The sequence below is a fragment of the Chelonia mydas genome, chromosome 11, assembly GCF_015237465.2.
Source record: "Chelonia mydas isolate rCheMyd1 chromosome 11, rCheMyd1.pri.v2, whole genome shotgun sequence".
NCBI lineage: Eukaryota > Metazoa > Chordata > Testudines > Cheloniidae > Chelonia > Chelonia mydas.
The window spans coordinates 40,219,407-40,236,143 of record NC_051251.2 but is presented as its reverse complement, the minus strand read 5'-3'; the positions used below and the strand labels follow the sequence as shown (position 1 = coordinate 40,236,143).

Below are 16,737 nucleotides of genomic sequence, written 5' to 3'. Positions count from 1 at the left end.
AAGACATTTAAGTAATTATCATTGCTTTATACTCCAAAAATCTGAAGAAGTGGGGCATACAAATCCACATGTTCCTTTGCTCTGTTCTTTTGTGCGTAGGGTTTCCACCATTTGGGGAATCCAGCATGAGAAAAATGTAACTAGCTGGTGAATATAATATGCTCACTTGCACTCTTCCTTTTTGAACTTGTGTTCTCAGTCATGGAAAAGCAGCAGATGACTTGCACTTTTCCAAAGTGCCATGCCTCTGAAGAAGTGCTTCTTTCAGGTGGCACTTGCTCCTGTTCCAGACCTTAGGTCTAGCAGATGCAAGGAAAGTCTGAATTTGTCCCTTAAATATTATAAGCCAGATTGGCACAAAGCATGCACTGCAATATGGCCACTCTGTGGAATGCAAATTAACCCTAAAGCCACTGTTGCCAGCCAGGAAGATTGTACCAGTGCAGTGGGATCATTGGGTAGCTTAGATGTCCATCTTAAGGTTTTATGCTGCTTCCCATCACTGTAGCACCATGATATATCCTCTACCATCACCCCTCCCTGCTGCCAGCATACAGGATATGGCTGGGCTTCCCTGTGCCCTGGTGACCGGTGTGTGCCACAATGGCCTCCTGGGAATCCTCAGGCTACTTTAACACACAGCCACTCCAGGACTGGGGGGAAGCATAAAGGAGCTAAAAGCCACTTTTGCACAGACACCTTCTTGAGCTTTGCTGTAGCCGAGGATCTGGGCCTGCAGAAGGTGCACAGAGCAATGCCTATTGTGGAGGTTGCCCAGTGTAATATATTTTTGTGGAACAAAACTTCTTATGCTTATAATGCTCTGCAAGGCTGAGCATAGGTGGTAAAGGGTGTTTAATTACCTGTGCTGGCTTTGTATTTATTCCATTCTTGGATCCGTGATATATGAACACCTTGCCAAAATCATCATATGGTGCCCCCACGGCAATATCTGTTCAAAAGAAATTAGGAGATTTAGATAAATGTTATCCTGATGAATGGTTACATTCATGATAAAATAAGATGATATGAATCTAGTTTTAGAAAGGGTGGGGGGAGGGGGTGGACATTCATCTTCAAAAGGTCAATTTTCTCACCTGGGAATCCATCCTGATTAATATCACCAATATTTTCAACTGCAATACCAAACATAGAATCAGTGGTTCCATTGAGGCGAATTGGCTTTACCCCTTCCCATTTGCCTTGTTGGTTAATGTAGATGTACACAGCACCCCCAATTTCTCCATATCGGTCAAAATACTGTGGGGCTCCAACAACAATATCTTGCCAACTTTAAATGAAACAAAGTACAGACATTTTAAAAGAATTCTGAGAAATAAGTGAAAATTCCTGGCAAGTTAAAGACTACAGGCTGAATATAATGTAAGTAAATTGGTCAGACAAAGAGGCTGAGCAAAGGTCACTAGGAAGCACATTAAATTGGTTCAATAGTGAAAAATTAACCTGGCAATTTTTATTAAAGAAACAAACTGTGTTTGTGGCTTTTCCCCTCTTTTCTGTGCTGTATAAAGAATACCTACGAGGATTTTTGCTTGAATGTGATTTTTTTTCTGCCTTTTTTTTTTTAAAAAAAACCAAACAAACAAACATAATACCCATTCAAGTTTCAGTCAACTTTTCATCTAGCTGTATTGCTCTAACAATGAGTAGAAAAGAAGAAGTCTAAAACTATTCAATAGTCACATCCTTTCAAATAAATTCAGAGACAGCACCTAGTGTACTTCTCTGAAAAGGAAGCCCAGAGTTAGTATGCCCTATATTGCTAATGTGAAAATCAAGCAAACTGGAAACCTTCCCTATACATCCTAAAGTTAGGGAGGGGAAGGGACACACAACTCCATTCCTCCACATTTTCCTCCATTTGCAAATCATCGTTAGGTACACTATACATACAATGCACTGCAGCAATACAAAACTAGGATTTAATAACATGAGCTTAACAAGAGCCTTACCCATCATTGTTGAGGTCCACTACTGCAACATCATAGCCAAAAGAAGAGGCCAGCCCTTCTCCTTCAAATATATGCACAAGCGAGAGTGTTCTGGGAATTTGGAGATCTTTTTTCAGCAGAACTACAGCTCCACTGTGATTGGCTCTTGGTGCACCTGATACAAAAGTTGTCTCTTCTTGGGAAACGATACCTTTACCAGTGTCCAAAGAGAAACCTAGAACAAAAGAAAACAAAACCAATAGCTAGAGTTTTTTATTGTTAGATCTGAAAATAATATATATGCACTATATTAAAGTGGTGCCTGGTAGCACTACTGCAACCAAAGTTTAGCAAATATATCCAAAATATGTCCACTTCATGCTACCAATTTCATTTATTTTTAAATCTGCTATAACAATAAACACCTTATAAATGAAACAGTACACAAGTGTGACTACAGAATGATATGAAGCATATATCCATATAATGTCTGCGGAAAGAAAAGACCCTAAGTGAAAGTTTTTAATATTACAGACTTCTCTCTATATCTCCACCACACCCATGTGTAGCATCTGTAAAATGTACAATAATTGGTCGAACAAATCTGATACTCTATGGATGTGGTTTTTTGTGTGTCTATAATGTGTGTGTAAATGCACACAAACACACCAACCATCTGTACATTTTACAGATGCTACACATGGTTATGGTGGATATTTTTTTTTAAATGTATTAACTTAAAACCAATTTAATAAATCTAACCACTTTAATACAGCTTAAGTACTTAGCCTCTAACACAGAATGAACACTTATGAATTTCATACAAATGTTATTTTCTGTTATAAAAACATGCAAAGCATTTTACAAGCACAGTATTTTATGTTAATGTTAGACAGTATTTGAGAATCTGCTGTATACAGTAGTGGTGAAATCAGCAGTAACATGCTAATTATGTCTATAAAGGACATTTTAAAAAGCATGCAATCCTAAATCTTCAGTTTAAATTCTAAAGTTAATACATTGAATTAATTATTATTTTACATATTTTGAACAGGATTACTGCATACATATATTGGGATAGTGCATGAATTTGTGGTATAAATCCAAGTATCAAAAGTCAGACAAATTGTGAGGAAAAATCTAGATTAGAAGAGAAGTAAATATCAAGCCCCCCTAATCTCCTTTTCTTGGAATCCTTCACCACTGCCATTCCGATTCTCAATTACAGAAATAAGACAGAGTTTCAGATAAGCTTGGTAAGAAGGCTACAGTATATTTTGAGTGTTACATTACAGATCAAGTCCTCTCCAAAGCCCCTTACTTTATAAGCTATCCATCATCTGAATCCCTGCTGTTACATGCTTTTACTTGAATGCATTTGAAATGGGGGGGGGGGGGGGATAAAATAAATAAATAACGATTATGTCAAAGTCTGGATACACACACACACACACAAAAGTATGACCAAGACCATATATATTGTCACCTCAGGTAACAAACCTAGGTAGCTATTCATCATCACACCAGTGGATTTGTCCACTCTTACATTGGGAGGCAATGTTTTGTATACAAACTGATCAGGATCAGTATCAGACACACTTGTCAAAAACAGAAGACCTGTGAACATATATGGGAGGAAGAGATCAAAGAAGAAAGATATGGTAGTTAAGCAGTAAAAATAACTGCACATCACATATAACCTAGGGCACAGCAACTGCCAATGAATGCCAGGCTGGCACTGCACTACTTACCAATGAAAGAGGAAGTTAATTTGATTCCAAAGACATGTCAAATCAAGCAAAGGAGCTTTTTAGAGTGACAAAGCCTCTGGGATATAAATGCAACATTAGACTTGTTTTGAAAATTTAATGCTGATGAACAGGAAGACAAAAATACTATTGTCCTGCTTATTGCAGTCTTATTCTGTTCAGCATGAAAGCTCCTCCATAACATCCCTAGCCCGGGCATTCCTGCCTTAATCCAAATGGACCACTTAGATCTTTAGAAATGCTATGAATTCATCTCTCTACCATCACTATTTATGGTCCCCAGCACCTACAGATTCTTGATCTGATTCCTGTTTAACTGCAACGGATGTTCTATTTCTTCTTATAACAAGTCTCATTCTCACTTTCATTTCTTCACTCTAAGATGGCTCTGTCCTTGGCAATGCTCTCTCCCAGACCTGATGCTAAGAATTAATCCCTCTCTCTTTCCATCACCAGCTCTTCTGGCTCCATTTTACTAGCATGTGCTTAAGCCCATTGCAAACTTAAAGAGTACTGGTGTAGAAGTGTCACACAAATCAGCATTTGGAGCAGAAAGACGCTTCTTTCTCTTGACACTACTCAATTTTTCAAAGATCCCATTCAGCCTTTATTCTTTCTGGTTTGTAATGGCACCTCGCATTTGGCCTTTCTTCTTCACTGTTTGCATTAAGCAGGAAAGTTTTCTTTTGCTTTTCATCATGAAAATCACACTACATTTTTATTAGTGTCAATCCATGCTAACGATTAAAAGCTTTTAAAAACATATCTGTAATTACCATGTTGTATTTGAGTTATTTAGGACAGCCATTAGCTGTGCAAAGAAGCCTTAGGAGTTAAGGGACTGGTAGTTCGGTGCAATGTTTATGCTCTCAGCCCACACACAATGCCGACTTAACAGTTATTCTCAGAAACTCAGGCTTTACTACAGCTCCCAATTCTACTTGCTGGTGGCCACATGATTTAGGAGTATGAATCCACAGACAGTACTTACTGTTAGAGAGTGACTATAAGCACATAATGAGAATTTGCAGGTCCTCATCACAGCTCTTAAATGTCTCGTTACATTTGTAGCTCTTATAGGTACCTCAATGGAGTATCATTTTATACTTAGCCCGCATATGTAGAGGAGGATGTGAATGACCAAATATGGTTGCATTTTACCAGGGCATAAAATAATTGATTTCTGCTTGTATTTTATGGTATTTGCACACCCTTTGGATAGCGAGTGTTCAAAACGACTGAAGAGTTTTACCATCTGTGCTTAATCCTACCTAAATAACTGTTAGCTGGCACAGGAACTAGATTCTCAGCTCGGCGACTCTCACTACCAACTTCATAAGGCCCATCATCAAAGATATCCACAGCATAAAATGTTTGATTCTTTTGCTCTGCACGAACCACCCCTGAAGGAATGAAATGGTAAAATAAAAATGGATGAATGACAAGAGAGAAAAATAATAGATATATGGTTTCTGATTGACATTAGCAATATTGTCCTTGTGATCATTGTTTGAATTGGGAGGAAGAATAGCACATAGCCTGAAGTTATGTTTTAAAATCTCATGGTATTGTATGCATATGGGTGTCATGATGCAGCAACTTTATGATGCCAGGCAATGATCTGGGAAATATGGTATACATTATTAAAATTGTCAACAAAACATTGAATACACTGATCATCAACCCTCTTCACTCAACATATCATTTCACCCTTTCAACAAAGGCATTATAGACAAAGCTTCTAGATCCATAAGATTTCAAAATACTGATAGTAATTTTACTATCAAATTATCACTAAATGCAGCCAATAATATAAATTAGGCAACATCCTTTATTTAAGGGAAAAAGAGCTAGATCTCCCACCTCTACCTAATCTAAATGGGTGCTTCTCTTTAGTCAGGCTTATTTAACAATTTGTCAAGTACAGACATGTTTTTCCGGGATATGAAAGCATATTCATAAAACTGATGTACTGCCATAGCAGTTCTCTGCAATTAACATAAAGCAATCTCTTAACTCAATATGCTCTTTCAGCTTGTTCAAATTTTCTTGACAGAAACAGATATTTGGAAAATTAAGTCTTCACAAAAAGTATACCTTGTGCCAGAGCGTAACTCAAATATTTTGCATGGTTCGTGTGCCAGACACAGGTGTATGAAAGAACACTGTATAACAGGAGTCAAAGATCAAACAGGCATTCTAAAGGAGGGGGAGGGAAGTATTTTGCAGCTATTGGTGTAATAATGTGCAAAAAGAAATCTCTTCAAAAAACAAACAGGCCAGGCATTTGAAAATTTCTCAGCATAAACCAAAGGATACAAATCTATCCATTGTTTTTCTGAGTTTTGCAACATTTGCTAGGTGATATGTGCCCGATGCCACAGTCTTTAGTTTTTACTCAGGCAGAACACCCATTAAAGTCAATGGAGTTTTACTGGAGTAAAAACATAAGGATTTGCCCTTGAATGTTTAAATCTTTGCTCTGTGTGCAATCATCTTCCCATGATCCTGCCATACTGAACGTGTGAGTTTTAAAAACCTGCAGCAGCGAGTCTCAGAAACAGACTACAGACACAGGCTTACGGGCCGGGCCAGATGTTGTGGCTCGAGCTGGAGCTTGGACTCCAAAACTCACCCACCTCCCTAGGCTTTGGAGCCCAAACTCCAGGCTGTGCCTACACTTCTGCCCTGCTGTTTTTAGCATGATAGCACTAGCCCCACCACCCTGAGTCTGAAGACCCAGGCTCTGAGACTCACAGCTGCAAGTTTTAAACATGTTGAAAAGGTACCCGCAGTTTCCACAGAAGATGACTGTCACAAACACAAGAGAATGAGCACATTGCAGGATCAATCAGGATAAAAGTTTTAGTGCAGACATTTGTCTGAATAATTGCTCAAATGCAGAAAAATGAGATGTTTGCCAAATAATGCTAAAAATATGTATATACACACTCAGTGTGACAGTTCCACCCTTTGACACAAGCACTGAATCCTGCAAGAAAATTAAGACCAGTGAAGTAGGAGTTTCCTACAACAGCGTGTAAACTTATGTAATCCACCCATTAGCTATTCCAATTTTTTAAAGCCTTCCCCTTACAACAGTGATCCCCAAGTTTTTTTACCTTGAAGGGTCCCCTTCCCCTCCCCCCCCCCGCCCCGAGCTGGGGCCCAGAGCGGGGCCACAACTCCAGGAGAGGAGGAACGCAGGCGGGATAAGGGGACTAAAGCTGGAGCCGGGGGACAGGAGCAGAGCCTTGGCCAGGGGTCAAGGCCAGCAGCTGGGACCGTGGGCGCAGGGCCAGCAGCCGCGGCCAGAAGTGGATCCCCAAGCAGGCAGCCGGGGCCAGGAGCAGGGCTGGATGGCTCTCCCTCCCCGCCCCTCATGGGGGCTGGACCGGGCCCCTGCCGCACCCATAGATTGGGGACCTCTGCCTTACAAGTTTTTAATCTGACATTTTTGACAGTAACATGGAACTAATAATTTAGCATTTACAAAACCGGGGTAAATCCTGAAAAATCTAGGAGTGCGGAAAAGAGAGGGTCATACCTTTCCAGTTATAAGTTCCTGGTGCACCAAATACAACATAATGGTAGTCTCTAGTAAAAGTAGCAGCTACACCTTGCTGACATGAACCAAATTTCTCATGGCCCCTCAGTCGGCCATCACAAAAACTCCATTCTCCACCATCCATAGCAGACTCATCATCCTTAGGATCCTTAATAGTGAGATCCTGACTCAGCAGGTAGCACCTTCCAATGATATCACGAGTTTCCTGAACTGTGTTTACATATTGCCTTTTCTCATAGCGATGTGCACATGTCTGCAAGAAAAACAGAGATACAGTAGATAAGCAAAATGTTTTATGCCTTCTGTATTTTTTTCCCTGCAAATTATCATTAAAGCCAAATAATGAGAAGGCCATTCTCTATAAGCTAAATGCTCCCCTAGCAGCAATAGCATACAAACCAGGTACTTATGTCTGGAAGAACAGTGACAACAGAGACTCAGAAGTTGAGTCACATCCTCTTGTAACGTCTGCATGCTGGCAGGAAGAAAAAACACCACCACCACATCGGCTACATGTAAAGTTATTGGAAAACTTGCAGATCACAGCACTAATATGCACATACTCAATATTTCACATAGGCTGGAGGGCAGAGGGCATGCTTGCTTCTGCACAAACCATGCTGCCATTTCTGGGAGAAGCCAGGCTGTCACTGGTTCCCTGCTGATGACACAGTGAATTTGCCCCTCCCTCCATGCAAGTTAATACTGCATCCAGCAGCATTACTAACTAACAGTTTTGGAGGTAAGGGAGAGCCGAGATAGGTGAGGTAATATATTTTATTGGAACAAATTCTATTGTTGAAAAGGGGACAAGCTTTTGAGCTCCACAGAGCTCTTCTTCTGTGGAGCTCAAAAGCTTGTCCTTCTCATCAACAGAAGTTTCAGATTATCTGCAGTGCCTTATTCTTCTAGGGAAAATTTTAATTCCTTATGTTTAGGAATCTAATAGCAACAAAACCTAGAAAGAGTTCTGTAAAGGTACAGAAGTGCGGACAACTTTAAAACATGCAGCCTAAACAAATACTAATAAATATTCTAGTCCTATAGACTTACCACCACTTTTCCTCCTGGCCCCTGACTTTGGACAGTTACACCCATCCACTGGTCTTCTTTACTCTCAGTTGCTGGATCAGCTGCATCATCAGAACACAATTTTACACACTATGGTTAACTCTTCTCAGAACATTTTGTGCTTTGATTATAAACATACAATTTTAAATCAGGTTTCAGAGGGGTAGCTCTGTTAGCCTGTATCAGCAAAAACAACGAGGAGTCCTTGTAGCACCTTAGAGACTAACAAATTTATTTGACAAGCTTTCGTGGACTATGACCCACTTCGTCAGATGCATGGAGTGGAAAATACAGTATTTTCCTACTGTATTTGCCACTCCATGCATCTGATGAAGTGGGTCATAGCCCACGAAAGCTTGTGCCCAAATAAATTTGTTAGTCTCTAAGGTGCCACAAGGATTCCTTGTTAATTTTAATTCAGTATTTGTTAACAACTCCATACAGTACCTGAAACAGCCTGTAGGTGGCACTGTCTATACACTTTACCAATACAACAAAACTTTAATTGATGAGGAGGATTAGTTATATCAGTGAAAGGGGATTTTGTTTTTTTGTTTTTTTTTAATTAAGATATAACTTACACTTACTGAAAAACATGATCATAAGCAAAACATCTGGATTCAAAGTCATCAATATTGCTTTAGCAATTAAGCTAAGACTTGTTTTCATTCAAAAACTAAATAAGAAAAGCTGTAAAAACATTTAAAGAGGATAAGAATAAGTGTTCCTTGTGATCACTGATTTTAAGAAAAAGAAAGATGCTATATTCAGTGGGAAAGACCATGGAGGCCTACATCTGATAAGCAAAAACAGGCAATTGCTTCACTCCAAAGAAAAATATGGAAGAGCCTACTGTTCTCATCAAAGAGGACACGAGTGCAAAGCGTCTCTGGGGATGTAATGTCACAGCTATACAACCCTCCAGTTCTGTTGGCTTGCTGGGATGGAAAGGCTTTCTCCCGAGGCGCTCCAACCAGCAATCTGTTGAGAGAGAAATAGAAAACTATATATTTTGAGGAACTTGAGAGAAGTAACAAGAGTAGAATCAGGGGATGCTATTTTGGTATGTCAGTAGAGATCTGATTTGTAAACTATTGAAGGAGGATGGCATAGTTACACCATGACAACTTTTCTAATTGTTTTTTTAAGTAGATCATTTAAAAAGTCTCTCTCTCAAAGCATGGTGGTTCTATGAAAACTGATTGTGTAACCATGGCATTGTGAGGTTCTCCAATCATCTAATGATTTCATTAGAAATATGCTCAGTTTCCAAAATTCCCTAATTGCCATTCAAGCAAATTCAGCCTGTGATCTGAGAATCAAGTTGGATTCTTTATGGCTAGTTAACCTTCAACAGTAGTACAGAAGGTGACCCTGAAAAACCCTGAAAATTAAAAAACCTAGAGCTGATAGAAAATCAGAATTTACATCCAATGGAAAATTCTGTTACAGTATTTGGAAAAAAATTTTCATCCCAAATCAGGATGAAAAATTGAAATGAAATTTTTCACAGAATTAAGTTCCAAAAATCTGTTTCTAAATGTTTCATTTTGACATTTCTGATCAAAACTAAACATTTTGACATTCTGGAATTAAAATGCTTAATTTTGTCTCAACTCAACGTTAATCTGTGTCCTCCTGACCTGCTGTGGTATAATGTGCTGCAACCTGCTGTAGTTCGAGTGCCTTGTGGCCCTGTTCTCCTCCATACGCTGGGCTCCCCAGCCAGACTACATTTCCCATGAGTTACTTTGCTCATGCCATTCCCACAATGCATCGTATCAATTCAACAAGAGGCCAGATCATGGTGAATCATGGAAGGTCTAGTCCAGCCCGGAAGCTCAGCCCACAGAAAAAAAGATGAGGGCACGTGGCACCCAAACTAGAACTCCCGTGAGGCAACATGGCAACGCATGCGCACATATATTAATGTTTAACTGACCCATAACAAAATGTTTTGATTGGTTCAAACTAAAATGCTTCTATTCAGTTCAACCTGAAACAAAATATTTTGTTTAGATTTTCCTAACGGGAAAAAGTTTGCAAGATTTCAGTTTTTCAGAACCTGCATTTTCTGCTGAAAAAAATCAATGCAAAATTCCCAGCTCTATTAAAATTACTTCAGGCCTTCTTTACTCATCATAAAGGAGCAAAAAAGAGAGCATACCTTTATTTGATTTTCCAGGTTACCTTTTTTAAAAAAATCCAATATCTAAGTACTATCAGCTTGTGGCTGCACTAGCGTAGTCCCCAAAAGTCTAAATATTTTTCAGATGGTTTTTGCCTAGGCAGCTGCTGTTTGTCCTTCGAGACTATTACTGTACCAGGTTCATAAACCAAGAAAAATCTTCAATCATCTTACATAAATTACTGCTGAATGGTGCTACAAATCTTAAATTTTATCAGATGCACAAGACAGTTAAACAATCATGCACGTCATGAACAGGCTCTAGTGAAACGGGTTTAAATTAGATTGGTACATTCTAGAATGCATTTTCAAGTAGTGCCCAAAAAGGTATTAAAACGTGGTGGAACTAATCTATGCTGCAGCACTACAGGTCTGCCCTGTAGAGCACAGCGGAGTGGGCCATAAGACAGTTTCAGGCACTGCAGCACAGGTCATTGTAAACATGCTGAGAACTGTTAACTCTACATTTTAATTTCTTTCATTCCTAATAATGTTCAATTAATCTTTAGTTCAATCAATCAAGCAAAACTTACTGTAAAGGTGCAAGTCAAGCATCCCAATGCATGAACAATGCACTCTACTCACCCTGCATATCATTCTTAAATAGCAGAAGTCCATAACAGAAATTACTGAACTACTGTCACAAAGTAAAGCTCAATCTCTGGTTAATGATGAGATGTGCACAAAGCTAGTGATGCTGGGCCTTATGCACCAGGGTGAGTTTCATCCTGGTTGAGGCAGTCCAAATGAATCAGATTGTATGTTGCCTGGATGAGTTCTGATGGATGAACATGAGTATCATTACAGATTGATAATCTCTTTTTTACATTTGAGTAGTCATTGGACTGTTACTTATTCTAAAAAAATTTTAATGAAAGGAACTGAAACAAAAAATAAATGTGAGCTTATGTTGAGAAATATAATTGCTTCTGCAGCTGTGTGCATTGTGGAGTCTATTTTAGCTCTTTCGCTGGTGATCAAAACCCCTTCCTCCCAAGGAACCAGAACAAAAGAGGATTTTTTTTTAAAAGATGTTTATATTGGCAGGGGAAACAATAAAGATTAAAAACAAAATGCTTACTGTGAAAATGGAGTTTAAGTGAGTTCTTGAATTTTTCCGAGGATGATTTGCCTATTTATCGCAAGCTCTCCCTTACTGCATAATGGATATGACTAAAACTTTCAACCACAAGTACCTAAAGTCAGCCTCTAGATCCATATTTAGACACCTTTATAAATATAGTCTGATTTTGAAAGTTGAGTCAACAGGAGCAACATGTGGGTGCTCACCAGAGACTCAAAGGTTCAGGTTCTGTAACTGATTTTTCTACTTTATGTGCAGCTTAATATATTACCATTTGAGTCATAAAATCGGCAGACAGTCCTGTGGCACCTTATAGACTAACAGACGTATTGGAGCATAAACTTTTGTGGGTGAATACTCACTTCTTCACCCACGAAATCTTATGCTCCAATACGTCTGTTAATCTATAAGGTGCCACAAGATTCTTTGCCGCTTTTACAGATCCAGACTAACACGGCTACCCCTCTGATACTATGTCATAAAATGTAAGCCATAAAATATAGAAGATGTATAGCAGGTTAGCACTGCTGTCAGAACCTTAACTTTTTACAATTTCAGTTGTGCAGACTTAGGGCTGATTACTGGCAAATAACCTCAAAGGGACCATGAATGCAAATAAGTACATTAACAGAGTGTTGCAGAATCAGACTCAATGTTGCATTAGTCTACATTTCTACATTCATTTGGTTTAAGTGTGTATTATACTACCGGTGGCATTCTCTGTTAGTCAGTGAAATTGCAAGGTAATTAAATGAACTACTAATAGTAGTCTTACTATTTCACCCTTGGCAAAACTTCTGTTAAGGATCATTCCGCCACTGGACATAGTTGGCTTTATGCTAAATAAAGCTGAACGGTTACCTCCTAGCTGAATACAAGGCTACTATTCTCCCTTAACTAATCATAGCCCAGTAATTAAGAATTTGAGTTTTCCAAATTAAGATTAATTAAGGGAATTATTACTTCTGTGCTTGTGGCCAGGTTGCCACCTCCACAGCTCCACTTTCATGGACTAGGGTGGCTCTGCAGCAGCCTGCCTCCTTTTTCCCCCTCTCCAAAGAGCACCTCACTCCATACCAGACACTCCAAGATACTATGAACAAGATTTCCCTTCTGGGGTCCAATTAATTAAGTCCCGCCAATAAGGGAACATAAAACAAATGGAATTCAAACCAAGAAGATTCTTTTGCCCCAGCCTCTCCTCCCTATCGGTCTGCTCTCCCAGCAGTAACTCCCAGGACTTCTTGCTTAGAGTTTGGCCTTCTCGCCCTCACTCTACAGACCGCTATGGAGGAGAGCGATCCTCTTCTGAATCCTTTTTTCTTCCACAATCCCACTGCGTGGTTCTCAAAGGAGTTTAATTATATTGATCAGCAAGAAGAGCTCTGCCTTCTCCACAGGCCTCCTCCCTCTGGCTCTCCACAGGCCTCTGTTTTATCTAATCCAGGCCTAATCAGCCTACTTGACCTCCCCACTCCCCAACCACAGTCACCAGACCTCCTTCATTTTCCCAACCTGCGGACAGAGTGACTGTGTCACAGGTAGGGCAGAGACCCTGTGACAGTGCCATTAGTTAAAGCGATAATTCAACTACTTTTTTGAGCTTGGTGCCTTTGGTCATGACTATGGTAGTTCCCTCCTCCAACCTCAAACACTGATCAGCAGCTGGCTTACAATATATGGATTTGCTCCATCGCTCTCCCAACCTAATGTCCAAATCTGAAGAGAACATGCATGTTTTAAGGCTACAGCACTGGAGGAGCAAAGTTTTAACTCCAGGTCTGCATGAAAGAACACCTGTTTAACTAAATCCCGCTACCAAGGTATCATTTTAGCTCAATTGAAAGAGACCTATTTCTTGGTGCTTAGGTCCCAGATTCAATCCCTGCCAACCACTGTGTTGTTTGTGGGTGCTTGAAGCCATGGCTCATTATAGTTAAAAGTACTTTACAGAGTAATGCTGTACAACACTAAAAATCATTCTATACAGACAGAATTATGGAGACAAAACTTACTTGTTTTTCCAAAAGTATATGGGGAACTATACTACCCCCTCGCCCCCACCAAAAACAGCAAAATTCCTGTTGATTTCAGCTAAAGCAGGATCTGCCCCATGATTTTTTTAAAACGAAAACTTCCAGTATATATACATTTCTCATAAGGGAGAGGAGGTGGGAATTGGCCATCCAGACACTATTAGGTGGATCTGATGTCCAAATTTGCCAACTGTTGCTGACCACTGTTCACTGAAAAGAGTCTGAATTTCAAATAGATAGATGGAAGCAACGTAGTTTCATCAAATCTAGTCCAATGAAGTGCTTAAAAAATTATAAACTACTGCAATATCAAGCAAATCAAACAAGCCAGCAATAGTATTACATATAGACTGTCAAACTGGAAATCTAACCAGAAGACTGTTTTAATTTAAATTCCTTTCTGCTTTCATCAGTAACACTTGAGAAACTTAACAAGTGACAGAGAGAACTGCAGCATTATATGCTTGCAGAATCCTTTAAACTTTAATGAAAACTGTGGTAACAAAAATAGAAGTGGGAGTAGTGGCAACTCAAAACTATCTCAGTTTCCCCCCCTATTTTTTTCATGTAAACATATCCATCATTTGTGAAGTGGGACCTGCAGTTAAGATGAAAACCACGTATCAAAGAGATTATTTTAAAAGTTTATTTGTTCATAGCCCTCACCACTTTATCACTTGACCAAACTTTACTGGATGCTTTCCCATCTCTAGTGAATGTCTTTATCCTGTTCATGTCTCAATACTTTACAAGAGACAATAACATTTTGTAAACATATTTCTATAAGAAAAATAATTTCAGTGATTCATTATATCAACTTTAGACCAAACACCAAACTGAATGAAAAACTGAAAGGGACAACATCCAATTAACATACTAGAAAGAAAATCCTGTTCACACACCCTATATTTGCCATGCTCTCTTTTAAAGTGACAGGATTATGTTAATGATCCCAGCCTCATCACCATTATGCGGACTGGAGTAGCCATAGAATGATAGGGTTAGAAAGGACCACAAGACATTATTGAAAGTGTTTTCTGGGTAACAAATTACTTGTATCTACAAATAGGCTGAATAAAGTAGTCACAGGTATCAGCAGTTTAAAATTTGGTTACCTTCATCCACCACAAATGTCTCATTTAAGGTTGCTATTACTGGGAACAGTGTAAGATATTGTGCACCACTGTCCTTTTCAAAAAAATTGCAGCATAAACACAAGGAACACGAAATTAGGAAAGTGATGAAGGCAAGTGGTGTAGTGGCTGAACTGTCACTCTACAGACTGCTATGGAGGAGAGTGATTCTCTTCTGAATGCTTTTTCTCCCACACTCCTATTGCTTGGTTTTCAAAGAGTTTAATTACATTGACCAGAAAGAAGAGCTCTAAGGACTACTGGTAATTTACAAACCATAGTTTAATCCTATTTGTGTTACCCACTCTCCCTCCCCCCAGCAATACACTCCTTTTGTTTGCCACACTCACTGGTTTCATATCAGATGAAATTTTAAGCTTTTCTGGGCAGAGAATTTCTACCACAGCACAATATGATCCTGACTGAGGCATCTGGATAACCTTCAGCAGGAGACTGAGTGTTTGTCCCCTTAAGTTTTTGTGGCTGCCAATGCTGCCAATTAAGGAGTCTAGTCCTTGAGCTCAAGCAGTAGATGCTCATGCTTTTAGCAGTGAAGATCCCAAGTTCAAACCTCTTTCTCAACATAAGCAGGGGCAATTCCATTCTTGCAACACTTGTAAATAATTCTATATTGAAGGCATTTATGAACATGGCATTTAGAAGATGGGAACAGCCCATAAGCATGAAGAGATCACAGGGAGAAAGTCAAGTGGGAAACATTCTGTGTACAGTCAGAGCAGATTGTGCTAGAAGTTAATGAAAGATTTGTATTGACCTCAGTAGGAACAGGATTGGCCTTGTACGTGTAAAAGCACTGTTCCAACCCATTCTGAGACAAGTCATTACAGGCATCTCCAAGTGAGCACTGTCCCTATAAATGTCTTGACTGTTGTTGGCTTTTTAAAAAATGAAGGTAGACAGCTGACCACACACATTGCTAAAACAAGCTGGTCAATACAACAGAAAAGTTTTATTTGAAATTCTAGCGTCAGACACCATCTCTGCTTTATGATTGTTTTTCATCACTTCTGAGAGTTGAATCCAAACAGTTCAAGTCACTGCCTAAATACCTAGTGGGGTCTATTCTTCTCTCTGTATACTTGCGTAATTCCTGTTAACATGCACATGAGTTATATGGCATATCATCAAGAGATCAGCCCTCCTTCTCCCCGCAACACCCAAGATCTCCCAAAAATCCAACAGGTGATTATGTTAGCGCAGAACCACTTTGTGACTCTTTCTACAAGGATAAACACCATTTACAGTTTGTACCAATGGGTATGTTTAGGTCATTAATATGTGAAGTCCTAGAGTACAGGGGACTGTACTAGAAGACCCCTCAAGGTCCTCTCCAGTACTATGATTCTATGACTCCATCTGTGTATTTTCAAATTATCAGTGTAAAGATGTTTCCCAGACACATCACTAACCTGTTTTCTAAAGCCCTGATGTTTAAAGGATTATGGTTTTCATGTAACTAGTACAGCTCTCCCTAAACAGCAGATTGTATCATAGGGAATGGGAGAAGAGATGGACAGCACCAGAAGGGGCAGGGTAAGTAACTACAAAGCAAAACTAGGCTCTGTTCTGGTGTATAGGAAGGGGGTCAACCCCAATGGTTCTGTGCCCAAATAAATTAATCTGAAAAACAAATGCTCCACCTTCACGTTCATTCAAAGAGCCTATTACATATAGATTTTAAGGTTCTTTTGCAGATCTTCACTCTGACCCAAAAACCCCTCAATGCCAAATGGCCAGAAGGTTACAAGAATATCCTGATTCTGGTATGTACAGTTGGGTTCACCAAAGAATGTCATGTGAGGTCTTAAATGAAAGCCAGGGTTACAACAGTCATTAACATAGTTTATGAAAGGCATATACAAATACTAGATAAGAAGTTATGTATGTATATTAAAGATACGTTATTACATTCTGT

General features: G+C 39.3%; 1 protein-coding gene across 5 annotated transcripts in view; it reads right to left on the bottom strand.

Moving 5' to 3' along the window:
• The window catches only part of ITGA6 (integrin subunit alpha 6), a 62,049-nt gene that overhangs the window by 27,824 nt on the left and 17,488 nt on the right, over positions 1-16,737 (bottom strand). For 3 of the 5 annotated variants that reach the window (XM_043525503.1, XM_037912189.2, XM_037912190.2), the window contains exons 2-8: positions 9,214-9,341; positions 8,343-8,422; positions 7,269-7,542; positions 4,993-5,124; positions 1,974-2,187; positions 1,098-1,291; positions 864-952 (exon numbers count right to left, since the gene is read on the bottom strand). In XM_043525503.1, coding sequence (XP_043381438.1) covers positions 864-952; positions 1,098-1,291; positions 1,974-2,187; positions 4,993-5,124; positions 7,269-7,542; positions 8,343-8,422; positions 9,214-9,341 — 1,111 coding nt within the window. Of the gene's footprint in view, positions 1-863; positions 953-1,097; positions 1,292-1,973; positions 2,188-3,452; positions 3,570-4,992; positions 5,125-7,268; positions 7,543-8,342; positions 8,423-9,213; positions 9,342-16,737 lie in introns of all 5 variants that reach the window. The other 2 variants (XM_043525504.1, XM_043525502.1) reach the window with 1 other exon arrangement.